The 27,680-nt window shown below is 59.6% G+C and overlaps 1 protein-coding gene across 6 annotated transcripts; it reads right to left on the reverse strand.

The window, feature by feature from the left end:
* Positions 1–1,028: 1,028 nt before the first annotated feature.
* Positions 1,029–27,405, reverse strand: PLXNB1 (plexin B1). 6 transcript variants are annotated; one of them, XR_010155186.1, is made up of 39 exons: positions 26,432–26,537; positions 22,466–22,518; positions 20,690–21,802; positions 19,950–20,132; positions 19,516–19,644; positions 19,290–19,390; positions 18,859–18,991; positions 18,413–18,569; positions 18,033–18,141; positions 17,850–17,958; positions 16,762–17,442; positions 16,429–16,551; positions 16,102–16,224; positions 15,634–15,727; positions 15,376–15,548; positions 15,096–15,247; positions 13,532–13,637; positions 13,217–13,353; positions 12,769–12,945; positions 12,362–12,533; positions 11,985–12,227; positions 11,081–11,257; positions 10,856–11,004; positions 10,250–10,350; positions 9,923–10,140; positions 9,623–9,801; positions 9,419–9,485; positions 9,044–9,190; positions 8,049–8,217; positions 7,636–7,739; positions 7,477–7,561; positions 7,086–7,258; positions 6,751–6,911; positions 6,509–6,656; positions 4,201–4,265; positions 3,997–4,072; positions 3,742–3,914; positions 2,898–2,972; positions 1,029–1,764 (listed from the first exon to the last, which is right to left on the reverse strand). XR_010155186.1 is itself a non-coding variant. In XM_016941029.4 (38 exons), exons 3-38 carry the CDS (start codon positions 21,794–21,796, stop codon positions 1,660–1,662), a joined length of 6,408 nt encoding a protein of 2,135 aa, XP_016796518.1. In that variant the 5' UTR covers positions 21,797–21,802; positions 22,466–22,518; positions 27,387–27,405; the 3' UTR covers positions 1,029–1,659. The 6 variants fall into 6 exon arrangements, 4 of the variants coding, with proteins under 4 accessions (XP_016796518.1, XP_003309829.1, XP_003309830.1 ...); XR_010155187.1 differs by having other exon boundaries at positions 1,029–2,684; XM_016941029.4 differs by lacking the exons at positions 3,742–3,914; positions 26,432–26,537 and adding an exon at positions 27,387–27,405.
* Between the last annotated feature and the right edge of the window lie 275 nt (positions 27,406–27,680).

Raw genomic sequence — 27,680 nt, forward strand, 5'->3', positions numbered from 1 at the left:
TGACCTGACTGTGATCCCCACATCCGGCAGAAATGGGAAAGAAGGGACAATGGAGCCACAGCGAAGAATAGCAGCTATGACTACCCCCGGCACAGACAAGACCAACATGGCTCCTTAGGGACAAGGACTTTGTGGATGGCTTTATTTAGGGCCAAAAAGAGGCAGGGGATAGGAGTCCTCCTGGAATTCTATCAGTCTGTCTCTCTCTAAACACTCAATGAAGACCTCGAGGGGAGGTTGGGGTCTCTGTGCCAGACGAGAGGAAATGCTAAGGGTCACTGGGTTATGGAGGATAAGCAGAGGGCCAAAGGGATGATCCCTCTGAAGGCCTCAAGGCTGAAGGGCCTTCCTCTCATCTGCCAGGCATAGCTGCCACCCTATCTCTTCTGTTCCATGGGGGGCTGGCCTTCTGCTAAGGCCGAGGGTGGTCTCAGTCAAGAGGAGTATCAACCCCCTGCCCTACAGACCCAACTAGCAACATGAGACCAGATAAGACAGTCTCCAAGCTCACCTCCAGGTACAAATCAGGAAGAACCATATAAGGCGGCCTTCATGGAGGCAGACAGTTTAGGAGCCGGCCCTAGGATGCCCTGATTTGGAAGGCAACACAGAAACCCTAAGTCCAGGAACAGGACCATGGAAAATGGCCCTCGAGACCCCCTCTGCCTAGAGTTGCCTGTAATTATGTCATCCTTTCCTAGTCCCTTTCAAGAGAAATAGAACATGAGTGGAGAAGTGAGAATACGCAAACTACAGATAAAGCAGGCCCCCTTGAAGAGACTGTAGACCCCTCTATCTCGGTCACCCGCCCTGCCCCAGATGGGGTTCTTCCTTCACGGAAGCTTTGACCCCACCAGACCCTGCCCAGGAGTCAAGGAGAGCCTCAGCCAGCCCTGCAGTCTGGGATATGATGGGGAACCATGAGACTCCCCAAGAGTATAGATACCACCTCCCCCTGGTACCTGCTGGGCATAGCTGCCGTCCTCCTAGTAGCCAGGGGCTAGGCCGGGCTCACACATCAGACTCAGTGCAGTGTGTTATCCTTTAATGAAAAGCTGGGTCAATGGAGTCACCACTCTCCCCAAGACCCCCTGCAGCAGATAGCCCTCACCATGGCTACCTATGAGGCAGGGCAGCCCTGTGGCAGCCAGCCCTGCTGAGGGGTCAGTTTGTAGTGGCCTAGGAGAGGCGTTCAACTCTTAGACCTAGGATGTGGCAGCAGCAACAAGGCCAGAGGCAGCTCAACTGAGGTCAGGGATGGTGGAGGAGGCAGACAGGAAGCGTGGGGCTCTCCTCCTTCCTCTCCGAATCCCAGTGTGGCCAAGGCCAGTGTTCAGGAACAGTACAGTCTCCCCAGGGGCCTGGAGGCTCTTCCAGCCACTCTCTGGAAGCCCTTAGTCCCCAACTCCCTGCAGACCGGTGTCACAGGGTCGCTGGACTCGGGGAGCAGGCTAGGTACTACCCCATGAGCCTTGAGGCCCCGGGTCTAGGAGGTGGATCCAGCAGGGCCGAGGCCAGAGCCACCAGGAGACTGGGAGTCACCTTCCACTAACTCTGCTTGTCAGTCACTACAGGCACCTAAGAAGGTGGCCTCCCCTCCGAGTTTCCAGGGCTGCCCAGGCCAGGCTGAAGCAACAGCAGGCCGTGGCTCCTGGGTCCCTATAGATCTGTGACCTTGTTTTCCACAGCAGCTGCAATCTGCTGGAGCCGATAGCCCAGCTGCATCTTCTGGGCCGTGCCATCCTCCTCCAGGGCAGTGATGATCTGAAACAGAGACCGATGCCATCAGGGGAGACTTCTTTGGCCAACGTGTTTGCTGCAAAATTCAACAGTCCTCCTAAGACGCTGTGGCATGAGTGGGATAGGAGGCCAAGAAACCCAGCCGGTCACTTCACGTACTTTCTGGGACCTCAGGGCCTCGCTGGCGGGAGGGGTAATAACATCAAAGTCACCGCGGGGTTCCAGGATGAATAAGGTAGGAAATGAAGGACCTGACTCAGTAGCGAGCTCCTCAGAAGCCCTGCTGCAGCCATCCTGGCTAACCCACCCGCCAGCCAACAGCATTTCCCAAGTTCCTGTCTGCCCGGTGCCAGACAAGGGGCAGAGACCCAAGAATGACCAGACACGTGGTGGGAAAACAGACACTGATCAAACACAAACCACGAATTTGGGGCTGCCACCAAGGGAACCGGTAGGAACCGGAGGGCAGCAGCACTTGGGAAAACAGCTACTGCCCACTATGTCTCCACAAGGGGACATGCCTGCATCACACCCTGCCTCCCCCAAGCCCCGTGCCATGGCCCACACCATGCCCAGGAAGGCTGTGGGCCATGAGACAGGTTCCTCATCTCTGAGCAGCAATAGCCATGTCACTGGTGCCACACAAACATCTAAGTGGACAATTCCACCAGGCATCCAGCAGGTTGACTGGCAGGTGCTCAGCTCTTCAGGCACAGCCCAGGGATCCTCCAAAAAGCTTCACCAGCTCCAGTGTACCCTCACACCCCTGGCCCTGTGCCTGGACTCTCCTCTTCGCAGCTCATGCAGCCAAGCCAGGCCTGCACTTGCATGTTGGCCGTGCCCAACATGCTGCCAACTCAGCAAATGCACACCATCTCCAGGCTCTGGTAGACCCCTTGGCCCCCACAACCACCAGCACTGTGCCTCGCCGTCCTGCTGGGGAGCTGGAATGGGGAGCAGTGGGACAGGTGAGAGCACAGCCAATGCCAGGAAGCCCGCTTGGAAAACACTTCCCAAGCCACCGAGGGGCCCGGCCCCCCACTACTCTGTCCCTGGGGAAGACCAAAGCTCCCAACATGAGTCACAGGGTCAGAGCCCCTTAAGTCTCCTGGGAGGCCTTGGGTCAGCCTCCCAGTCGGGGTCCAGGGCCTGCCCACCTGGTCATAGTACTTGTTGATGTACTTGTAGAGTTCATGCAGGGCCACTCGCGCCCCGAGGTCTCCAGAGTAGTTCTAGGGAAGAGGCCAAATGAAAGGTGAGAGAGACGAGGGGTGCAGAGAGCCACAGGAGGCAGCCCAGGACCCCAGGGAAGGGCTGGGGGAGAAGGGGACCTGAGAGGTAGAGAATGGGATGGGCACTACAGTGGGAAGCAGAGTCCCCTCCATGGCCCAGGGACCCCAGGCCAGGTGTGCCAGATGGGGACAGAACAGGGTAGACCAAGGGGGCCTCCTTGGTAGGAAGACAGCCCAGGTCTACCTGCTTCAGCAAGGTCTGGGGTTTCCACTGAAGCCCTGCCTCTCTCACCCCCTTGAGGTTCTAGCCCAGACCCTCTGCCACCCAGATGACTCCAGAGCCAAGTGGCACAGATGCCACTTGCAGGCTGACAGCCCAGCATGATTCTGCTCTGGCCTAACTCAAGTATTTCCTGAGGTCACTCTCAGGCCCCTCCATGGGGACATCTCTGAGCCTCAACTTCCTCACCTGGACGATGGAGTTGGTGTCACCTAGCTTGTGGAGTTCTTGTGAGGATCAAATAAGACAATCAAAGCACCCCATGAAGGGCTTCACACACAACACCCCAAAATTATATCTGCTATTAGTGTTGTGGTTGTCATCATCAACATTTCAGAAACATTGTTCATAAACTCCCTGGAGTTACATTTTAGGGCTGTTTCAGGAATGGGAGAGGTGAAGGGGACACCTGTGCCACCAAGGGAAGCACAGCAGTGGGAAGACGCATGCAGGCAGACCCAGGCAGGCCTGGGGCTGAATCCCAGCTACCTTGCAAGAGCCTGGCTGAATCAGGGTACATGGCAGCTGCCAGGACAAGACCCCTGCTTGCTCTGTGATGAGATGGTGGGAGCCCTGGTCTTTCAGTGGCAGTTGGAACATTCTGCATTTATGTTTCCTGCCCCAACCAGCTCACAGGGCTGCTGAGGTTCCCAAGGGCTTCCCTGCAAAGGGGCAGTGTGAAGGGGGCAGGACCGTTGTGGCAGGAGGCCTATGCCCAACCCAAGAAGCAGAGGGAGGCCTTACCCAGGACAGTTCAGCCAGGACAGAGTTCATCTCTTGGTCGCTGGCTGGGACAGTCTGTCTGATGTCTGCATAGTACCTGCCAGAGAGCCAGGGCACAGCAGCTGCTGGGTAAACAAGCCCACTCCCCTGCTCCCAACCAGAGCCCACCCCCCAAGCCTCAGCTGCACACGCCCTCCAACCTCTACCCACCGTGCCCTCCAGTACCTTTCCACCATCCGCTTGTACCGGGGAATGTCCCGTGCATACAGAAGTTTGTTGATCGGGGAGTCCTGGACATAGCAGGAGGACAGCAAAAGAGGAAGGAAGGAAGGATGAGGGTCCCTGTTCGAGTGATCAAGTGTCCTGGGTTTCCCAGTACTGCTTCAGTTTTGAAAAGGAAAAGTCTCACATCCCAGGAAGCCCCTGAGTCCCGGAAAACCAGGACAGGTGGTCACCCTCGCCTACTTCCTTCCGCAGGAGCCTCTGCTGCTCCCTCCCTTCCACCAATGTCCAGTCTCTGATGTCATCGGAAATCATTTCTCAGCTCCACATGCCACCATCTAGATCCAGCAAGAGCCCGGTACGTAGGGCAGGACGCATGCTGTTCACTCCCAGGGTCATCATTTTAAAAATGAGCAAACAGACCCAGAACATTACCTAAGCGGCCACAGACCACCTCTCTCCCCAGTGGCTGAGCTAGGATTTGAAGCAGGTCTGTCCAGTCAGTTTCCACCACTTTAACACACCTAGACACAGCGTCTACAACTGAACTGGGTTCAAGTCCCAGCAGCCATGGGCTCTGGGCAGCATACTTCTATTCTCAGGACCTCTCCTCATCCTAGAGCTGCTGGGAAAGTGAGAATATCTCGAGGTGGCACTGTCCCCCGTGAGCAGGGATCCAAGGCCAGCTCCTCTGTCAACCTGAGTCAGGATTCGCGCCTTCTCGACAACTCCCCATGGGGGAACCCTTGGCATTCTTTGTTCGGACTACTCCTGAGCTACCCAGGAACCATTTGCTGTTCTGCTGGGAAGGGAAGGTACTGGAAGGATCTGGCAAAAATCCCAGCCACCACATAGGGTCTACCCTGGAGGTGGCCCTGCGGGTCCTGGTGTGGCCCTTTGATTCTTAGCTCATTATAGGCATGATGACAGCATGTGGAACAAAAATGGCTCCCAAAAGACAGTGCTACAATTTTGGACAGAACTTTCCGTTTTTGTTTTTGTTTTCAGACAGGGTCTCGCTCTGTTACCCAGGCTGAAGTGCAGTGAACAGAGTAGTCATGGCTCACTGCAGCTTCAACCTCCCAGGCTCAAGCCATCCTCCCACCTCAGCCTCCCTAGTAGCTGGGACCACAGGCACACACCACCACTCCTGGCTAATTTTTGTATTTTTTGTAGAGACAGGGTTTTGCCATGTTGCCCAGGCTGGTCTCAAACTCCTGAGCAACTCAGGCGATCTGCCCACCTCAGCCTCCCAAAGTGCTGGGATTCTAGGTGTGAGCCACCGTGCCAAGCTAATTTTGATTTTTCCCAGAGGTGTAGGGATGTATCTCTCAAGAAGTCCCAAGCCAACTGAGACCTGGGGGTCTAGGCTAAGCAGAGCCCCACTCACGGACCTGCAGAGTCACACGAGGGCCCTGCCCGCTGGGTGCTTGAGCAGACACCTTGGGGATCTCATATGTCAGGGGACTCCCGGCTTTGACTGCTATGACAACAGACTCCCAACCTCTGTGCTCCCGGACGGCTCCGACCACTCAGTCTCCTGTGCTTCCCAGCTCCCCTCCTCACACATCCCTCAAACCGTGACACCCCATGAACTCTCTTCCCTACTTCCCTACTGGCAGGCAGACTCCTCCACCACCCTAAGGAATCAAACCCAGTCAGCAGCCCAGAGCTGCTCTGGGATTGAACAATCCATGTCTCTATCTGGAAACCCCACAAACACCAGACTCACCTTCTCCAAGTCTAAGCTTACCACAGCCAGAGGCCCAGGGATCATGTGTGACTCCCCTCCTTATTCCTCATCCCCCACATCCAACCTTCAGCTTTTGCCTGCCCTGCACCCTCCCACCCAGCTTGAACCCAGCCACTGCTTGTCAGGACAGCACAGCGCCCTCTTGGGACTCCCTCACTCAGCTCATCCATGCACAGCAGCCACAATGTTCCACCAAACTCTCAGGTCTGGTCACATAACTTCCCTGTTCCCAGACCTTCTGTGGCTCCCACTGCCCCAGGAGTGAGTCCTGACCAACTGGCCCTGGCCTACTGCCACACCTGGCCAGCATTCTATGCCCCAGCCACACCAGGCTGTACTTGCTGCACACAACTTCACCTGTGAATTGGCACACAGTGTCCCCTCCTCTTGCTCATCCCTTAAAACCGAGGTGGCCCCGGGATGAAGCCTTGGCTTGGGAGGTCAGAGGTCCCCCCTAAGCCCTCCTTGAAGTTCTCAGAAAAGCCTGGAATCTGAGTGCACACACAGCACTGTCCACCCTCACCCATCCCCCTCCGTGTCCATCCCAGACTCGCTCACCCGGCCCAGCTTGTGGTCGGCCAGGGTGCAGGCGTCCATGAAGGTCTGTGCAATGACAAGGAGCACCGCATCCATGTTATCAGATGTTTGCACGTCGAACACAAACTGCGGGTTTTTTATTATATTGATCCAGAACCTCAGAGGCAAGCTGCGGGTGGGGCAGGCATGGCCGATGAATGTGCTGGGGAGGCAGAAGAGAAGACCCCCCACACACACCTGGAGCCCACCCAGCTCCACCCCACCTGTTGGTCTTCCAGATGTGGATGGTGTCCTGGTCGGAGATGCCATGCTGCTGGGCCTGCTCATCCAGCAAGTCAAAGAAGTACTTCACAGCGAGCGGCACGGGGCGGCTGGTGCTGAGAATCACCTGGAACAGGTCATCCACGAACTTCTGCAGGGTGCCCTGTGGGAAGGAAGAAGCAGAGAGGTGTGGTCAGCAAAGGGCCCTCAGCAGCAGCCCAGCCTCAGACACCCCCCGGCACTGTGCCTGCACGAGCCCCACACCACCCCCAAATCCCACAAGTGGCCATGCTCCCTCTCAGCCCAGGCCCCACCACCTTGGCAGGCCCCACCCCACCTTCATGGACAGCAGGCGGGTCAGGTAGATCTCAGGGATGGCCTTGGCGCGCTCACGCTCCCCGCCCCGAAGGCTGCCCCTCCGAGGCCTGGGCGGCTCCGGCTCATCACTTGGCTTCACCAGGTGCCAGGGCCGGATGCCCCCCTCATCTACATCCTCCAGCATTGGGGTACCTGTGCCAAGAGCCCACAGCTGTCACCCCTCCCCAGGTGCCACCTCCCCAGGCCCCCTGTTTCTTGCCAGCTCTCCCAGGGGTGGGGGCACCTGGTTGAGGGATTTCCTGGGCCGAAAGGAAATAGGCACGAGCCTGCCCTGAGGCCCAGAGGACCTTCCCCATGACTCCGGGCTGGGCACAGCAGGGGCAGAGGACCGTGATGGGAGCGGTACTCACGCTCTCCAGGGACATAATCCTGGTTTTCCCGGAGCACATGCTTGGTGAGGCAGGGGACGAGGGCCACAGTTGCTCCATCTGGGACCTGCTGAGCACAGCTGGTGATCCCTCCACCAGTCCCACCCCACCATGCCCTCCTCCAGCTCCCACCCCTCCTACCTTGTAATGCTGCAGTGTGTTCAGGCGCCTCCACAGACCGTGGACCTCAGAAGTGACATCCTCGTCAGAAAGAATGAGGTGCCCGGCCACCCCAGACCGCCACTCTGCAAGGGCAAGGCAGAACTGGGTGCAGGGCTGGAAGATACCCTTCCCATAGTGGAGCCCATCTCCTCCTCCACAGGGACACCAGCCCCTCCATCATGGGGCAGCGTTATTCAACCTCTCCAAAGACCAAGAGCAGGTACCCCCTCCCCAGATGAGAGGCTGTCCAAGAAAGATGTTCCAAAGCCAGCTTCTGCCCGCCTCCCAGCATCCTCCCCACCCTGAGTGATGAGTTGTCCCTGCAGAGCTGGTCCGGGGCCAGCCCAGGCCCAACAGTGGCTCAGGTCCCCAGGGGCTCTCCACGCCCTCACCAACATCAAGGGTGCGAGGGTCTGGCCGCTGGGTGAGAGGCACTCCTTTATAAAGCTGGTCCAGCATCTTCTCCTTTGCCTGGGAGATGGTGTCACAGTCTAGGACCTTCACAGGCACGCCCTGGGCCTCTCCTGCCCCAGGCCCCACAGCCAATAGTGCATTCAAGGTCTGTGCAGGACACACAGGAGCCATCAGGGTTCATGTGCACTCAGGATGACCGAGACACAGGCCAAGGGCAGGGACAACTCATGAGGAACTGCTGCCTCCAATCCCCACGCACCACACAATCCCTAATTCTCGTCTCTTCACCTGCCTGCCTTCCCCAGGGACAGCAGCTTCCTCCCCATTGTGACCCCAGCACCTAGCGCAGTGCACTTGTAAACGACTATGGGGTAAATGGCAGAAAAAAATGAGTGAGCACAAGTCCCTCATCACTCAGATCCCCAGGTTCCTGGCTGAATGGGTCAGGCTGACAGAGTTTTGGGAAGCCTGCATTCCCACCATCGGGAGCAAATATTCCCACCTATCCGACAGGGGAGGGGTTCAGCAGGCCTGAATGGGGGTTTCCCACAGGAACTCTCGTGCGTAACTAAGGGGAAAGCAAACCCAGAGAGAAGTGCCTGCCAGAGTGAGGCTGGCTTGGTGGGCAAGGCCGCATTCCTGGTAGGAGGGCCAGGCAGACAGGGTCAGGCCCTGACACAGCTCAAGCCCATGGTCTAAGGTAGGGCTGGCTTCTCCCAAACCCTGGTTGTGGCTACCCTAGTTCCATCCCTAGCCTGGGGCACATAGAGGCCTTATCATCAAAGTCTGCCCTAAACTGCTATCCTGCTAAGCTAGTCTGATGGGCTCTCTCCAGGAGCCAGCCAGAGGTCAACCCAGCTCTACATCCAGGTACCACATCAGAAGCTGGTGTCCAGACCCCACACACCCACACACTCTCCACCCTCGCCCTCACCGCACTCAGACTGCAGGCCACACACTTGCACACCCTCACCAGGGGACGGTACTCCACATCCTCTCTGAGCAGGCGGTTGTCGTTCAAGGTGTATTTGGCCTTGCCTGTCACACTGTCCACTGGCCCCTTATCCACTTGGTGCTTAATCCCTCGAAAGAGCATGTACAGAGGCTCCCCTACGGAGTCCTAGGAGAGCACAGGCAGTTAGGGCCCCCCAGCAGGTGGCAGAGGTGTATGGGACATGACGCACACTGGGGAAGGGGACAGGACATGGGCTTAAGGGGACTGAGGACAGGCTGAGCAGGAGTCTCTGCTCTGGCACAAGTGTCCGAGCTGCATGGTGGCTGAGGGCTTAGCAGTTTGGAGGGCCTGACCCTCCCTGGACAGGAGCCCTGTCCACCTCTGCCCCCTCACCCTCACGAAGGTATACAGACAGATGGACATCCAGTTGGTGAGCAGCTTCTCCACCACAGTCTCTGTCCTGAGATGATGGGAAAGGGGAGTGCCAGGGTCAGCAGGTGGGGCTGCGGGCCTCTCTATCCTGCAGACCCCCCAGCCCGAGGCCCCACCCCAGCTCCAGCTGTCCAGGGCCCACCCAGCCCCAACAGCCACACAGACCTGCGCAGCATCAGCTTGGGGTTCTTGGCCACATACTGGGCAACCAGGTCACTGAGCAGAGTGCGGAGGATGTCAGTGAAATACTCAAGCTTCCCATGCAGTGCCACGGTGAGCAGAGATGCCACGTAGGCACGGTCCCGAGCTGAAAAGGTGCGCTGGCTCTCCAGCGTGTGGATGAACTGCAGCCAAAGAGAAGGGATGGGAAAAGGGGTTTAGGGGGACAGAGGGGCGGGCTCAGAAACCATGCCCTGGAGAAGGGGCAGGGCCAGGGGCAGGCCAGGAAGATGCAGGTGGGGGTACCTTGGTGAGGAAGAGCTTGCTGTTGAGCAGGTTAGAGAGCTGCCCCAGCCCTTGCTCCACAGTGGGCCGTCTGCTCTCAGGCACACCCAGGTCCCGGTGCAAGGGCGACTCGCGGTGCCCAGGGAAGAAGATCCTCTCCGCATACACCTTGTAGTCGAGGAAGGGGATGCCGCTGCCCAGGAGGTCACTGGTGAGATCGGTCATCTCAGTCATGAGGTCTGTTAAGCAGAAGAGGCCAGGTTAAGCACCTGTTAAGCACCAATCCCGTGTGATGGGAGTGGGTTTGGGCAGAGCTCTGGAGGGCGGGGCCCGTTCTCCCAGCCACACCTGTGAATTCCTTCTTGCAGCGGTCCCGCACACTGCTCTCCAGATTCTCCAGCTGGATCTGAACCTTCTTATAGTCCCTCAGGGCCTGCTTGCTCTTCCTCCTGCTCAGCCCCAGGGTCAGGAGAGGATGGCCGGATGAGTCCTACTCGCCCAGGCCTGCCTGACGATCCCCAGGCACACCCTGGCCTCATCCAGCACAGTCCAATGCAGCCATGCCAGCCAAGCTCAAGCCTAGCCCAGTACGATTCAGCCTGTCCCGTCCCAAGCAAGTCACACACACCCATGCCCCGTCTAGCCCAGCACAGTTTAGCCTAGAGATCAGCCAACCACAACCAGGCCAAATCCATCCCACAACCTATTTTTATAAATAAAGATTTGTTAGAACACAGCCACTTTCATGTGTTTCCATGTCGTCCCTGGCTGCCTTTGTGCCACAGTGGCAAAGCTGAGTTGTTGAACAGAGACCACTTGGCCTGCAAAGCGTGAAATATTTACTCTCTGGCCATTTACAGAGAATGTTTCCTGACTCCTGGCCCGGTCTGTCCCTTCCCAGTCCAGCCAGATCCCACGACCTGCCCCAGCCCAGCCACATCTGGCTGCACCCACCTGTACATGAGGACAATGATGATGACACCCAGAGCCAGAAGAGAGGTGCCCACCCCCAAGCCCACCTGGGCTGCCACAGGAAAAGCCCCAGGGCTCTCGCCGTCATACTGCACGTAACCCAGGGAGAAGCGCAAGTTCCCCATCTGCACCTGTGTCAGGAGCCACCTGTGAGCAAGGGTTTGGCCCAGGTCAATGCCCAGCCCGGCCAGGGACCTGCCCACTGACCGTGAACTCAGGCAAAGAGTCAGGTGCCTCTCGGAGGGCATGGTGCCGTGGCAGGGGCTGCTCCACGGGGGGCTCGCAGTACAGGTGGTGCCGCGTCAGCGTCTTCACCACACAGGGGCCATCCCCTATCATAGCCACCACCTCCTCCTTGGACATTGCAAGGTCCAGGTTCTCCCCCTGGAACAGAAGGTCACCGATCAGTCACTCAGGACCCTTCCCTCAGATCCTGTCCTCCCCAAATGTGGGAAGGACCCTGACACCCAGCCCCAGCAGCAAAGCTGACAGCCTCTCAGCACCCTTCCCGAGTGCAGGCCAGTCACACGGTGTCCTCCAAGCTGCTCCTCATCACCCTTTGCTGCCCTTTCCTATCTTTCTTCTCCAGAACGAAAAATCTGGAGAACATAAAGCTGCCTCCCAAATCCTGCCCAGCTACCTAACAAAGCCGGAGCCCCCAATCTGTGTCTGATGACTCACCAGGGGGGTGATGATGCTGTATCAACCTGTGGTCTGCCTGCATGCCCATCTGCTGCCCACTGTGTATGTCCAAGACACATGCCTAGCGCATGTCCATGTGAGCCAGGCTGCCAACGGGGGTCAGCCCGATGGCCTATGTGGACCACACCACCCAGCTACTGCACAGGCCGAACATACAAATGCAGTCATTCCAGAGCCTGCCATGGAGTGCATCAGGACCCAGGCCACCAGCCAAGCAGTCAAGCTCGTGCCAGATGCTAGGCTAGGCACCCCCCACCAGCCCCCTCTGCCCCCACCACAGCAAGGATGAGGAGCCATGTCCATCCACCGGCCCTTGCTCTACTGTCTCGGCCTCTCCGCCACACACAGCAGTGCTGTCCAGCCAAGGGAAGGGTCTCGGGGCCCTGCCAGGTCCAAGTAGGAGCTGTACCTCCACGGAGAACACACTCCCAGGCTTGTGCCGGAATGGCATGGTGGGGTCCTCAGGGTTGAGTGGCTGCAGGGTGGGGTCGGCCTCATAGGAGAAAGGTGTGGGGTTCAGTGTTGCAAAGTCAAAGACCAGGTTGTCAAGGATAAATTCCACCCGGACCCAGGGGTCCTCAGGCAGGCCTGGGAGGGCAGGTGTGCGGCACGTGATGAGCTGGGAGGAGTTGACAAGGCACGGCTCCTCAAACTGGAAGGAAGACAGGCAGGTTGACGAGGGGCCAAGCAAAGATGGGAAGAGCCTCCTCTGGCACCTGCTCTGGCTGTCCCCAGGGTGTGGTATGGGGCAAGGGGAGAGTGTGGGGGTACCCAAGGGTGTCCTACTTGCTGGCTACTGCAGGAGGGTCCAAGGGAACATGCCGTCTCCGGGACCACGCGACGCCTCCGTCCAAGCCCCTGGCTGGGCTGCAGCATTCTCGAGACCACGGTCACCCGGATTCTTGGCGTCTGTACCACGTCCAGATTCTGGCCACGGACCCATATCTCACGTCCTCCACTGAAACAGACCATGAGCTTACGTAACATAAGATGGCTTATGTTACCTGGACCTAAAGCACAGCCCAGTCCCGGCTAGGTCAGCTCAGCCCCAGCCCCAAACCACACGACCCCTTGCCCCTACTAGCAGCATGGGATTCTCAGTGCCCCAACATAAAGCCCTACAAACCCCTACATAGTGGAGCTGCAAAGACCTCCCTGCCACCTGCCATGCAGCCACACCCCTGGCCCAACACCTGAGGAAGCTCTTGGTGGGGCCAGCAGAGGTGATGTTGGGGTCCAAGGTATACTTGAACTGTCCATGTTGAAGCCTCCGCTCCGTGGCCCCAAACCACACAGCCACAGGGAGCGTGGCAGGCGTGGGGCGTGGGCTGGTCTCACACCGCAGTTGTTCTGACTGCTGCTCCGGCAGCCTGGGAGGGGAGGTGGGAATGAATGCAGGGGCGCAGGCAGGGAAAACTTGGACCACTCAGGCCCCAACTGGCTTCCCTCAAGCGCTGACTGCAGTCTCCACCAGGTGTCCCTGGAGGTGCACTCCCACCACAGCTGGCTAGGGAGGGTCTGGCCACTCTCTGAAGGAGCAGACTGGCCCTCTTCCCCTTTCTGCTCTCCCCAGGATCTCAGACCCCTCCATCTTTCCTCTGGAGCAGATAGATTTTTGCAGGATGAGGAAGTGGCCCTCACAAGTGACAAGGCTGGTCTCCAACCACCACTCGGATGTCCTCCAGCCGCCCAGTCAGGAGCTTGGAGCCATTCAGGGTGAGACGGGTGCCCCCAGCTCTGGGGCCGCGGGCCGGGAAGATGGAATGGACCTTCGGATCCTGTGGGACAGACAGGGAGAGAGATGAGCATCAGACCAGACACATGGAGGCAGGGACAGCCTGAGAGACAGGCTGGCCCAGGACTGGGAGCCCCACCAAGGAATAACCAGATGGGTTGAGAGGAGCCACCAGAGAGGGTGGCCCGCTGGCAGCTGGGGGTGGCTCAGCAGTCAGGTACCTGGTAGGCAAAGTCGTGCTCTGAGACACCACGTCCTCTTCCCGGCACCTCCACCGCTGTGGCGCCGGCCACCTCCTCCCCACTGGCCCCGGTGATGCACACGAGGCTGTAGGCACAGGGCAGGCTAGGGGGTGCCAGGCTGCATCGAGGGCCCCTCAAGCTTACCTGGCAGCCCCTCTCCCTGCCCCACTGTCAGGTGGTCTTCCCCTTCCCATGCTCCACAAGATTGACAGAGACCCTCTCTCACTTTGGAGGGAATTCTTTATGACACATCAGAAGGCCTTGGTATCTGAGAATTAATATTTGTGGCTTCAATCATTTAAGTTCAACCCCAGGGGCCCCCAATAAGGAAGAATTTATCTGTGGCATAAATTTACAAAGGGGCCCTGTCAGCCTGGTTGTGGGGCGAGCTGCTGAGCAAGTGAGTGGGCACAGCTAGCCGCCCACGTCCTCCGCCACGTTACATGCACAGTACCCACTCAAAGCATGGTAGAAACTTGATTTATTCAGGAAAAAGAGTCCCTGAAAGCCTCTAGTCAGACAGGGAAATACAGGTGAAGGGAAAGTGAACCATCTAAGAAAATGCTGGTTCTTAGCCAAAAAATAGAAGCTTGGGCAAATTAAACTTCCAGAGTGTTAAGCCTGCAGTGGCTCAACTCAGTGACATTGTCACAGTTGTTGCAAACACTAGGAAGACACAAGTGACATGTGAGCCACCCAGGGGAGGCTCCAGACAGAATATATGCTAATTGCTTCATAAATCACAGCAGTCTTATGGTCTGGAACACTAACAGTCTAGATAGTCACCGTAAGTTCTCGGTCATAACACATTCAGCGGACACTCCGTGCTCCAGGAGAGTGGTTCCTTGTTTCAAATACAGATTTGGGGGCCCCACCGTGGGCCTCCTGAATCCAGATGTTTGTGTTGGTTTGGGACAGGATCTGCAGGTTACCCTGATATTCAGCCACGTTTGGGCCCTGCTGCTATGGACATCTCCTTAGGAATGTCCTGCGTGTGTACCTTTGGGGCCTGCAATCGCTGGCCAGGTTACCATAACCCAGGAGCCCCAGGAAGGCAGCAGGGGTCCCTAGAAACGACAGTGGAGCCTGGCCCTCGGCCAGTGTGCCTTTCTGAGGTGTGCCTTCCAAGTCTACCTTCCTGAAGAGCCTGGCAGCCCAGGACAATGCCTGGGGAAGAGTGAGCTGGTGAGAAGGCCAGCCCCTGAGCTTATCTGTCTGATCTGAGGGTCCTGCTGCCACAGCTATTAATATATCCACAGTCCCTCAGAAGACCAGGTGAGCAGAGCAGGAAGCAGAGCCACGAGTCAGTTCTGGGCAGTGACGGGCCCAGGAAGGATTCCCCAGCAGCCCAGGCCAGGAACCTACAGGTGTGGTGGGTGCTCAGGGTCTTCAGTGGCAACGCTGGCACTCGGGCATTGTGGCCAGAATCAAGGAACAGGGAGAGAGGGGGGCAGATGAGCGGTGGGTGGGAGGCCCCAAGCAGCAACGCCAACCGCGGAGGCCCCAGGCTGCGCCGTGCTCCTGCTAGGTGCAGCCAGCTTACCTGCTGGAGACCTCGTACTCCTGGGCATCCACAGCACAGGGCACTCCAGCCACCGTGACCATGCCCAGCACATCCTGCACATGCTGGCCCAGGTTGGAGCCCCTGATGGTGACACGGGTGCCTCCGTCTACAGGCCCAGTCAGTGGCTCCACCTGTTCCAGGACAAGGACTGCTCACCTCTACTCAACTGGAAAGGCAGCCCCAACCTCCCACCTTTGGGCCCCCACACCCTCCCTCTAAGGGCAGCACTGAGGAAGGGATGGCCAGCCTTTCAACAAACCGAGTGGATGAGGGGCGCTGGGCACTGGGTGGCCACAGCCTCAGCCTCACCACAGGCCTCCCGGGTCACACAACGTGGACGCTCCCCCTCACACCACACACAGCCATACTGGGGCATGGCAGTTTGGCAGCGGCTGCAGTCTCCATGTCCCACGGAACAGTCATACAGTACCACTGGGGGTGGCAGAGACACACGTGAGAGGCAGGCCTGGGAGAGCCCTGCTACCACCGCCAGCCCAGCAGCCCACAGGTGGCTCACCATGCAGCCCCTCAGCACTGTCCACACGCAGACGGCCGGCCCGACGCAGAAACAGCCCCACACGGAGCTCCGGCTGCAGAGCCTCATAGCTGAGCTGGAGAAATGGGAGTGGGTTCAGAGTCAAGCACTGGGGAAAGTGTCAGGCCTGGGGAGGGGTTAGTCAGAGAAAGGACTAAAACGACCAGTTAGGAGCATAGGGTCAGAGGCACCCCATGGGGCCACAAGTTGGAGGGCAGAGCCAGAAATGGAGTATGGGGACCCCATGGGGTCTCAAGTCAGAGGTCAGAGCTGGGATGCAAGGACTCCACGGGGCACATGGTCAGAGGTCAGAAATGGGTGTGGAGACTCCCTCAGGGCGACACGGTCAGAGCGTGGCTCTGGAAAGTGTGGTGCAGCCAGCTACAGTTGGCAGCCAGCCTGTGGCCAGTGCAGTGCACCCGTGCCCACCCAGGCGCTCATGGTGTGCACCTGGTGCTGCTGGCAGGTGACATGGCACTGGGTATCTGGAGGTGGCTCACACTCGACCCGGGCCTCAACCACCACCTCGAGGCCCTCCAGCTCCATCACACACTCATTGTCTCCTGGGCCATCCTGAGGGCAGAGAACACAGCTGTTGGGCAGCTTCAGGAGCTGGGCCCAGGGAGTCCTGCAGGTCACCCAACAGATCCCCCAGCACAGCCTCTGGGTTGGAGTTGAGCCCTCGGACTCTGCCCTCCTCCTGCTCCCCAGGGCTTGTGCAGAGTTTCTCAACAGCTAAGGAGGCTGCAAGGACAGCGGCAGGCAGGACACACTGACCTGGAAAAGGTGCAGGTTCCTGCCTAGCAGCCGGATTTCCCGCTCCACATGGACCGGCATCAACGTGGAGCCCTGAACGCTCTGCACACAGGGGCAGGAGCTTGCCCCCAAGGTCGCCTCTTCCTGCAGGCACCAAGGGCAAGGCAGTCTATGGAGCCCACCCTGCCCAGCTCAGCCCTCTGCCTTGCCAGATTCCAGAGGCAAGGCCGGTGTGGGGCTGCAGACTCCACCCTGCCCCTCACCCAATCCCAGTGCAGAATCACAAGGCAAGCTAGGGGTAGCATCTTCCCCACATCCCCTCCCCTGAGGCCTCCTTCCTGGGCTGGGCCTCACCAGCTCCCAGAGCCCGGGGGTGTCATACTGGTAGTCGAGGCTGGACGGGAGGATGAGGGGGGCGGGAGGGCCCTCAAGCTCTGCTGAGTCTCCATCACCTGAGAGGAGGGTGGAAGTGGAGAAGGCGGGTGCGTCACCCCCCGTCCACTCGTCCGCCTCGGGCAGCTCGCCGCCTTCTCTCGTGAGCCAGTCCAGGGCGGGCTTCACGGAGCCCATGGCCCCTGGGAAAGTGGTGGCAGGAACAGTGGCAGGGGGCAGGTCCAGGGGCACTGTGGGATGAAGAGCCTCGGGGCCAGGGTCTGCAGGGGGCACTGCTGCTACCTCTGAGGGTGACAGCGGGGAGGCCAAGAGGTCCTCAGGTGTGGCTGAGGGTCTGAAGTCAGTGGGGGCAGGGACAGCGGTTCCAGGTCCATTTTGGGGGCTGGGAGGGGAGGGCTCCTCATGGAGAGGCGACCCTGTGGAGCCAGGGGAAGATATGGGGCCAGAACCTGCCCATGGCCCCCAGGGGCTGAGCAGGGAAGGACTAGCCCCAGGTGAGATGTCCGAAGCTGTGGCTGTGGAGGGAGCCCCAGGCTCCACGGGAAGGGTGTCAGGAGCAGGGGTGGCCAGGGCTTTGGGGGCTGTGGGTGGGGAGGGGCTGGGTCCACCTCTTGCAGGAGGGTCTGGGGAGACAAGCGGGCTCTGAAGGGGGAGGCAGAGGAAGACAGGAAGGGCCACTCAGCAGGCAGGCGCGGGACAGGAGGCAGGCAGGCACAGTGTATGTTAAGAGGAAAGGAGACCAAGGAAAAGAGAAATAAAAACAGCCCATTAATTCTCCACTGGAGAAAACTGCGGGGGAAGGCTCCAGGGGTGTCTGTGCCGAGGTGGGGCATGAAGGCCAGACATCCCCTGCCTCTCAGCTACAAATGCCCTCTCCCAAAACAGGCGGGATGTATCGGCGGCTGTTCTCCAGGGAGTCCGTCACATACAGCGGCTCTGGTGCTCAGGACAGAGCCTCACATAGGCAGACAGACCCCGGGCCATGAGAAAAACTCTCACACTGGGACCCCCAACCCCCCCGGTATGGCCCAGCCCAAAGTCACACTCACCTGATGGCTTGCAACCATGGGCCCAGCATCACACGAGGCCTTGTGGGTGCACAGGTGCTGCCAGACACACCAGTTACACTCCCAGCGGCTGCTCACACAGGCCTGGCACCTGCACAGAGCACAGCCATGGGGCAGGGGTCGCCACAGGGAAGCCCAGGCCTGGGGACAGGGCGAGGAACTCACTGCGCAGATGGGCGGAGTTCAGTGACCGCCACACAGTCATAGAAAGAGAGGGAAGTTTTGGCGATCACAACGGCGCCAAATCTGAGCTCCACGCTCACGGATACATAGTCTGCAAAGGGGGAGAGAGGGCCAGGGTTAAGCAGCAAGGAGGTGCACTCAGACCCAGAGCCGATATCCTGAGCCCTTGAATGGGGAAGAGGACCCGGGATGAGGGAACACAGTCCAAGGGCACAGAATGGAGGCTTCAGGTGGTTGGGGAGTGGGAGGACCCAGAGAAAGGCATCCATTCATGGCTCTTTGCCTGGATTCACACTTTAACCCCACCGCATCCCCTGAAGCAGGGGCTGGCCCCCACCAGGCTGGCCCATTCTCTCACCCACCGGCTCCTCTCGGCAGCACTGGGGCCTCACTAGGGTCTGGGGAGGGGCACATCACACCAGAACCAGTCAGCAGGGCAGGACTCTGATGTTCCCCAAAGTGGCAGGAATATGACTCCCCTGGCCACAGGGGTGGCAGGTCTGGCACTGATAGGAAAACCTGCCAAGAGAGCCAGGGACACACTGTTGGGGCTAATGGGCAGCAGACCAGGGCTCACATTTATGGGGTACCCAATGTGGGCAGGCACCAGCAATCAACAGCCCTCAGGCCTCCCCAAACACCCTCTGGCCTGAGTTAGAAATAGATGGGGAAACTGAGCTCCTAAAAGAAGTGACTTGTGTGAGGCCATGTGGTATCTGGCATGTCCGACACCAGGATCCAAGATCTCTACCCAGACCTTGATGCCCAGAGCCCTCCCCACCAGGGCCCTGCCTATCTGATCATTCACCTCCCTCGTCTCCTCTCGGCTGATGTTGGCAGGACTCATGGCTGCCACTTGCAGACAGCCCAGCTCAGGCTGGAAGCTCCATAGCCACTGCTCTGGGCCCTGGCCCCTCGAGCACTCAGAACGGCGACTGCACCTGGGCGAGATGACCAGTGTCTATCTGTGACCCTCATGGGCCACTGGGAGTTCATAGGGTAGGGACTCCTACAATCTGGAGGACCTGGGCAGGGCCCTAGAGTGGGCATGATACAGGCTCCTGTGTCTGCCCTGGCAGGGCACTGATGCCCAGTGCAGAGGATGGGGGTGAGGAATTGGGGTGTCTGGGGATCAGGGGTTGAGAGTCAAGGTCTAAGGGTCAGGAATTCTGGACAGGACAATTATGCAGGAGCATTGTGGGCTTGAGGCTGGGGCTGGGATGGGGTCAGAAATCTGACCTGCCAAGGAGCACGCACCACCCACAGTATGGGTCCCTGTGAGCAAGGCAAGATGCACAGTCCAGGTGCTGAGCACAGGAAGCCACAGGAACCTTCAGAAGCTGTGACAGCAAAGAGGACCTGAGGCCAGCAATCCAAACACCAGTGGCTCACCCACAAGTGGGTCCCTGGCCCCACCCAGAGGCCCCTCCCAGCAGCCATGCCCTGGCTTGTGCCTGGCACTCACTGTGCTCTGGGTCATGACATACAGGTGCTCAAAGGTCCCATCAAAGGTGAGGTCTCTGCTCACTGCAGACCCCTGCTGGATGCTCTGTGTGGAGTATGGGTGGCCATCGCTCCCTGGGCCCAAGTAGACCTGGGATCAGAGACCACAGGGTCTGGGACCCAAGTCCATGGCCAGAGGCCCAAAGCCCTCCCCTCCTCCACCCAATCGAAGTAATTTACAAATAGAATTTCCTCCTGGGCAGTCACAGGTCATACCAACCGGCCTAGCGGGGATGGAGGAAAGTCACAGGTAAACACCACCCAGTCCTGGGGAGAGGAGCTCAGGTCATCTCTCCTGGCCCAGGGGTCACAGGGATAGCTTAAACCAGGCTGGGTCCCTAGCAATCTGTTCCCTCCAGACTCTGGGGCAGGGGCCAGTACTTCCTGTGGGCTCACCCTGTGCAGCTGCCCTTGACTATCACCCAGGAAAGCGATGGTGTGTCCATCTTCCATGGTGACTGCCACAGCTGTTAGCTGAATCCCTGGCCACTCCAGAATTGGTGTGGCTTCCAGCGGGACCCGGCTGGCCATGGGGCTGGGCGTGTGGTCTGAGCCACAGGGATAAGCATCCAGGGTGTCCTATAGGCAGCAAGAAGCATCAGGAAGGCCCTCCCTGGATAACCTCCTCGGCCGCATCATCCCTGGACAACCTCATTCCCTCCCCCAGCCGCTCTGGTAGCTCTCCCAATACAACTGTGTTTTCTCTGCTGGCCCTCCTGGGACAACCTCATCCCCGCCCCCAGTCTCTCTTCCCTTTTTTATCCATCCTGAGGCTACAGCTCATCAATCCCGACCTCACCTTCCTCTCCTGCTCAAGAGCCAAAGGTCTCATTCCATTCTAGGTCCCTGTCCCTACCCAAGAACCCCCAAACACCCTCCCAATCCACCGACACAAGTGCCACCCCTCCAGCATCCTGGTCCAAGCCCATCCAGACACTGCTGCCACCCGCATGCCAGGTTTGTGGTAAGGTACCGTTCCACTGCCCAGGCAACATAGGAAGCACTTAATATTTGCTGATCTGATCATCCTCGTGCTACCACCAGCTGCCCTCGGACTCTCTGGGCAGCTCCTTGGCTGCAAATGCTTGGCCAGTGGCCTCAGAGAGGCGGAAAAGTGGGGCAATACTGGAACTCACCACTGGCAGCTGTGCACAGTCAGAATTGACATCATACTCGATGTAGGCCACCTCGGTCCCATCCTCAGCACGACCCTCCCGGGTGTAGCAGGCATCTCGCGTGCGATTAGCAAGCCGGTCCACCTCATCCAGGGGGAAGGCACAGAGGGCAGAGGCTCCAGATGCCCCAGCAGCCGCCGATGGGGGCCGGCCCACAGTGGGGGGTGCAGCCGAGGAGAAAGCTGCAAAGAGCACCTCCCCATGCGCCACCTCCCTGGACGTGGCCACAGCTGCAGCCTGCATCAGCCCGTAGCGGCTACCTTCGCAGGCCAGAGGCAACTCCACATAGGAGTAGTAGTGCTGGTCCCGGAGGCACACTCGAGATACATAGGCACGAAAAGCTCTAGACTGAGCCTGCAGGTCCCGCCGCAGGAACAGGAAGTAGGCGCTGGCCCCACGTGCAAAGGCACTCACGAAGTGGTGGCTGTACTCGGAGAGGCGGCCCACTGCCAGCTTGGCTGTCTCCTCATAGGAGAAGGCAGCTTGGGGGTCGGGCGGCCACAGGGCCCGGGTTGTGATGGGTGGAATGCCACCCCCCACACCCCTGCTGGTGTATCCTCGCCCCACAAACAGGAGGGGCTCTCCTGCCAAGCCCTGGGCTACCAGCCCCACCGTGCTGACCGCAGGATCATTGGCAGCCACATATTGTGTGTCCCCAGGCCGCTCTGGCCGCAGCAGCAGCTGCTCGAGCTGCCCCAGGCGCCGCTGTTCACAGACCCCCTGGTGCACGCTCCCGCATACCACCAGGGCCCCTGGGCTCACCAGGAGCAGCTGGTTCGGGTTGTTGGTAGGCTGGGCCTGGGGGCACTCATCAGGCATCACAGGTGGCAGGCAGTCCCTGCTGTCTAGCACAGGGCCGGTGGACACTGTGGCCTCCAGCTGCAGCCCAGGGCTCAGCTGGAACAGGAAGTTGGTAGCCCCCAGGTAGAGGGTGCCTGAGGTGGGGTCCCTTGCCAGGTGCTGCAGATACGTGCCATTGGGAGTGAAAGCAGTTGGTGGAAGGGGCTGGAGGGTGAGGACCCACCCGGCCCAGAGAGCCTGGAGAAGAGCTGGGCCCAGAGCAGGCATGGTCACCTGGCAGGAAGAGAGGTCGAGAGAGTGGGGCTCACGTGGCCGCCAGAGCACCCTGGGGCCACTGGTAAGGGATAGGACTGTGGCATTGCCAAGATGCTCCTCCTAACCTAGGGGGTGAGCAGAGGAGGACCAGGCTTCTTAGATAGGCACTATGTCCAAGATGACCCCAGGACCACACACTAGAACAAGGTCAGAAATAGGAGACACTTCCTAGACAACACTGCCCATTCTCTGCAGGCACGATTCTCTCAGGAGACCTGCACCCCACTCACCATCCCCCCAGATCAGAGGGTGAGGGGCTGAGAGGCCATGCCCAGGAAGCAGGGTCTGGATGGGGCAGAAGAGCAGGTGATGGGAAGGAGGGGCCCAGACCCCAAGAAAGGAGAGGCTCTACATGGATGAGGGTTTCCCGGGCAGAAGGAGGAAGGAGAGGGAGGTCTCCTGAACCAGCAGAATGTTAGAATCAAGACAAGAGTTGTGTGCAGGGCCTTTCAGGCCAGGAATCCAGAAGGGTAATAACCACAGAACCAACAGGCCTGAGAGACGGGAAGAGGCTCCAGCTCGGAGGGGTGGGGCCTGAAGGGCTGCCCCCCACCTCCGAGAGCCCTCAGAATAGGTAGGAGTCATGCTGCTCCTAGATATCTAGTGTGAGGTCAGGCTCACCTGGCAGGGCCGGCTGGATCAGGAGACAACAGCATGACCCGTGTGGGAGTCACCTAGCAGGGGGGAAAGCCGAGTGTGAAGCCGGGGCCTGGGCTGCAGGCACGTGGAAGCCCTGGGCTCCGCACCGGGGAGGCAGCACAGAAGCACCCCCTCCCCACCGCCCAGCCTGCTGGTGGAGCTGGGCCCAGCCTGGCCCCTGGCCACCAAACACATTCCACAGAGGACGCCTCCTCAGAGCCCACACGAGGAGGGGGAGGGCAGCAGAGCCAGGCACCCGAGGGGCCTGGGAAAGGTCAGCTAGGAAGGAGCCCCGTGGCTGGCAGGGCCCAGCCAGGCCCCCAGCACGGCCTTCTCCCTGTGAGGTCCCTCTCTCTGCTCAAACTCCACCCTGTAAAGGCACCCAGGTACACACCCTCTACACAGCCAGGGGCTGTCCCAGCCCAAAGGGCCACCAGCGCTTCAGCAGACAGGCAGTCGCACAGCAAGATACATACACACCACCCACCCTGTATGTATATGCCTACAACACACACACACACACACACACACACACAGAGATGCAGATGCCATCTATACACACAGCACAGTGACACACACAGACACAGCCACCCATGTTCAAACACCACATGAAGACACATCCATATAGAGACAACTCCCCCACATAGAAACACACACACTGCAGGCACATATGTCACACTCACCCGAGACATTCAGACCACCACTCACATTTAGACATACACACGCACACTCATGCACACTCCCCTCATTTGAGAGTACTTAGTTGGAGCCCTACGTACTAGAGAGCTGTAGAAGCTAGGCCATCTCTTGCTATTTCCTCTCCTGCAGTTCAGAATAGTGCCAGGGCCCAAGATGTGGGGTAAGTGGCGTGTGTCCTGGAGGAAGGTGCCATGCCTGGCTGTTCCCAGGCCCATCCCCAGGACCTCCCCAGAGTTTGGGTGCCTGCTTTCCACACAGACCCCTTCTTGGGCCCCAGCTGAGGCTCCTGAGTCCCTGAACCAAGAAACTATGGCAATACCACCTTCCCCGGTGGTCTCTAGCCAGGAGCACCAAGGTTGGTGAAGTGCTGGGACAGACAATGCATCTCAGACTGGGAGACACTTCCCCTACTTGCCTGTGCCCAGGCCACGTTGCCTAGCCCCTCCCATCACCCAGCTGCCAAGCTGTCTGTGCAAAATATCCCAAGCGCTTGCTTCTCCCAGGTCGGCTCATCCTAGCAGATGAGGCCTGAGCAGGGTACTCCTGAGGCTGCCCTGAAGTGAACAGGGCTGGGCACAAGGCTCAGGGGAGGGTCCAGCAGCCTGGTGGAAGCCGGGACACTGTGGCCACAGCCCGGTGGGAGCAGGGGGGCCGTGGTCACAGCCTGGCTGGGCACTGCTCCCGAAATAGCTTGGGGGTTTCCATTTTTAGTGTGCAGAAAACAGGGCAGCTCTATGGGAGCAGGAACAAGGCTGCCTCTGTTAGCCACCCAAGGGGGTGGGGGGAAGAGGGCAGCAGGGAAAGTCTCGAACCCGGCCAGGATCCCAGGACTGTGGCAAGACCAGGCTGCCCAAGAGCCCCCCACCTAGTTTCCAAGGGATGAGGAAAGAAAGTTTCTTCCCATGGGAAGACAGAGTCCACCTGAGGATGGGCAGAGGCCACCTCTTGCAAGGGGCTACTGTTCAATTCTCCTGCCACCGCATGCCAGGGATGGGCCTTGGGCACAGGGTCCCATAGTTAGACCAATACTCACTCCTACATGCTTACAAATATTTGCTCAGAGCCTACTGCGTGCCAAAGTTCTCCAGCCCTCAAGGGGCAGTAACAAAACCACTCCCCATATGTGAAATCAAAACTGCATTGATGCATGACAGAGCCTTGGGAGATGAAAAAATGGTTAAAAAAAAACAAAACAAAAAAACACTGGATGAGGAGACAACAGGAAGAAATGGGCGGGATCAGAACAGCTCCTGGCCAGGCCACTGAGGAGGTCGGCCGCTGACCCACTCCAGGGAAAGTGGTCAGGCTTCTGCCAGCAGTCTCCCTGTGAATCAGGACCTAGCACCCCTTGCCCCTCCACACATACCATGGGTGTCGGAAGGAGGACAGAAAGAAGAGCAGTGACTTTTTCTCCTCCATTTCAGGCACATGGATTTCACTTAATCTCTGCCACAGGCCACTGAGCAGCTCCCAGCCCCTCCAATCTAGCCTCCCAACTCCCAACTTCTCAGGACTTTCCTTGAGCAGAATTGAGTACACCCCTCCCCCAAGAGCCTCTGGGGCACCCCAGAGCGGGAGGGATAAAGGCCTACCCCTCCAGTCCACACCTCTCCCACCCGATCCATGCCAGTGCTCCCCCACACATGCCCTTCGTTCCTGCCAGCCTGAACTGCAGGCTGCTTGGCTCCTCCAGCCGCTGCACAGGCTCTTGCCGCTGCCTGGAATGCCCACTCCCTCGCTATCCCATTAACTCCTACACCAACCATCTTCTCCCTGGGGAGCCTCCCCTGTCCTCCCAGGCTCCTGAGGAGGCCGCTGCATGCGGTGGACAGAATGGACACACCTAGCCACCACCCTGACAGGCACGGCCGCTCTGCCTCAGGCTTTCCGAGCCTCAGATTTCCTAGTTGTACAACGGGAGGCAGGATTGCTCTGACCAGTAAACATGAAACAGTGTGTGCCTGGCATTAGTGATGCCAACCAGGGTCACCTTTCTCCCTGTTCCACCCTCCTACTCTGGACTTGAAGCTCCTTGAAGGCAGGGAGTATGGCTTCTGATTCAGAGGCCCCAGCAACTTACACAGACTTCAGCACAGACCAGATGCTCCCTGTATGGTGAACGAACCCCCATTTCACACCCAAGAAAACCCAACAAGTAGGGGAGATAGGGGGCCCACAATCCCTCCAAGCCACTTGGTCTCTCAAAGGGAACACATTGGCCCCACTTTTATTAATGACCAGGCCAGGGCAGACTGAAAAGGCTGATCTAGAACCAGACCTCACATCCCCAACTTACACAGCCAGGATCTCCTGCCCATTCCCAATATCTGAGGCCCTGCTCAGGCTCACAGCCAAAGCCTAACTCTGCCTGTGCCCAGTGCTCCCCCACACATGCCCTGGAGTCTCTTCTGGGCCCACCCTACTCTGAACCTTTTCAGGGGGCGCAAGACTGCCCAACTTCTGTCTGTAGAGCAAGCACCTCCCGGACCCCCGTGGAGCTGTCCTCGACAACAAAAGGGGCTCACAAACCCCGCCATTCCGCACCTGCAGAGGGGCCATAGGACAGCCCACATTTGCCTTGCCTGCCAGTTAGTGGGAAACCGGCCTTCCCGTTTCACCCTCCTGCTCAGCTCCCAGGGTTCACTACAGAGGTGAGTTATTCATTGACAGTGCAGTGGTGCCCGCTGCCCGCCCTGTTTTCTGTGTGTTGAGGAGGGGTGGGGAGATCCACCATTTACCAGGCACCTGCGATGACCCAAGGCGCTCATCGATCACCCACTTAATATGTCTGTGTGTGGAGAGGAGGGTACCCCCCACCCGCCCGGGGGTCAGGAGGCTCGAGGTCCGCCTTTGTCAGTCCCACCGGGAGCAGCCAGAAAGGGCTGTTACTACTGAGGGGAAGCCCCGACCTCCCCACTCGGCTCGTCCTTGACCCTCCCCAACCCCCAGACCCCGAGGCGAGGACCCCATCAGTGGCCCTGGGAGGGCGGGGAAGGGGCCGGCCGGTCCCCGGCGGCGACGGCGAGGAGGGGGCGCGGAGGAGCAGCTCCACCTCCTCAGTCTCCCAATCGCGTTCCAGGCGGAGTCGCCAGAGTTTCCCTTCGCGCGGAGAAGTGTGGTCCCAACTCTCAAAACCAAAGCCGCCCACCACTCACCCAGGCCGCCCCTGCCCGGCGGGATCGGGGCCCCGGCCCGTTCCACCTCGGGAGCCCCGTTCCTCGCCGCCCTGGCCCCGAGCCCCGCACTCACCACCCGGCCGGGCCCCGCGGGATGTGCGCGCCGAGGCGGGCGCCGGCCGCTCCGGGCTCGGGCTCCGCGCGCAGCGGCCTCTCCCCGGGTCTGGCGGAGCCGCAGCTGTTACCCGGAGACCGAGGGGCGGAAAACTGCGCCCGCTGCCCGCCCCTCCCGCGCGGCGCTGCCACCGCCGGGAACAAAGGAGACAAAGCCGCGTCGGCCGGGCTCGGCTCCGCTCCTTCCCCCTCGCCTGCTGGGCTGCCCTCCCCCCGCCCGCCGCCCGGGCCAGGCCGGAAGCAGCCCGGAGAGCCGGGCGCGCGGCCCCGAACCGCCCGGGACCCCGCATTCCAGCCCCGCGGGCTCCGCATCGGCCGAGGGCTGGGGACCCGACCCCTCCCGCACGGGGGAGGGCGGGGGCGGGCTGCACCGCGGCGGTCGCCATGGCAACGCGGGTCGCCCGGAGGGGTGAGGAGTGAACCCCGGGAGCCAGAGCCGACCCGCCCCGTCGGCCTCACCTGCTCGCCTCCTTGGAACCGGAACTGGGAACTTTCCTGGTTGCCAGGAGCCGAGGCGGGGGGTCGCGCTCCGCACCCGCAGGTGCTGGTGGAACAGCGTCCCGGCCTCTTCCCGCCCGTCCAGAGCCGGGTAGCACCCGGGTCCCTCACCAGCCCGACCCGTTCTCCTGCCAGCGCCCGGCCTCGCCCCGCGCCCGGAGCTCCCTTTCCCTTCCTTACCCGGCTCCGGTGGTTATCCTCCCCAACTTTCTTTACCTGAACTCCAAGGCGCCTTGTTTCTCCCCTGCGCACCTGGCCCTGCCCACCGCCCCTGCTCCCAGTACTCCCCAACAGCCAATCCCTCCTTCCGGCCCCCACCTCTGGCTGTTTGAGAAGAGCATGGGCTTTGGACCTGGGCTTGCGCCATCAACTAAACCATGTAACCTGACACCAACCCCCCCAGCCTATTTGCTCACCAGTAAGTGGGGGTGATCCCACCTCTAGCGGGGCTGTGAAGGCAGGGAACCTGGGCTGCAGAGGCGCACAAGCAAGGGCTCACTTCCTTCCTTTCTTCCCAGCCCAGGACCCAGACCTGGACCCACCCCAAGCTGAGAAGCGTTGGGCAAGTCTGGGCTCCCTCACTGGCAAACACCTGGGCCTTCTGCGGGAGGAAACGCTGGCAGAAAGGTTCTCTCCTGGGGACCATTTGTACCCTGTGCAGGGCCCTTCACACCCTGGCATGCCCACGGCTAACTCAGGAGCCAGAACCT

Source organism: Pan troglodytes, chromosome 2 (assembly GCF_028858775.2).
Source record: "Pan troglodytes isolate AG18354 chromosome 2, NHGRI_mPanTro3-v2.0_pri, whole genome shotgun sequence".
Taxonomy (NCBI): domain Eukaryota; kingdom Metazoa; phylum Chordata; class Mammalia; order Primates; family Hominidae; genus Pan; species Pan troglodytes.

Bases quoted from the DNA above. Each gene is read 5' to 3' on its own strand.
- PLXNB1 (XM_016941029.4), bottom strand. From the start codon at position 21,796: ATGCCTGCTCTGGGCCCAGCTCTTCTCCAGGCTCTCTGGGCCGGGTGG. The intron at 13,638-15,095 runs GTAAGCTGGCTG...CTGTGCCTACAG, and splicing joins GAGTACGAGGTCTCCAGCAG to CCTCGTGTGCATCACCGGGG. The intron at 9,802-9,922 runs GTACCCCCACCT...CTTTGGCTGCAG, and splicing joins GCAAGCTCTTCCTCACCAAG to TTCATCCACACGCTGGAGAG.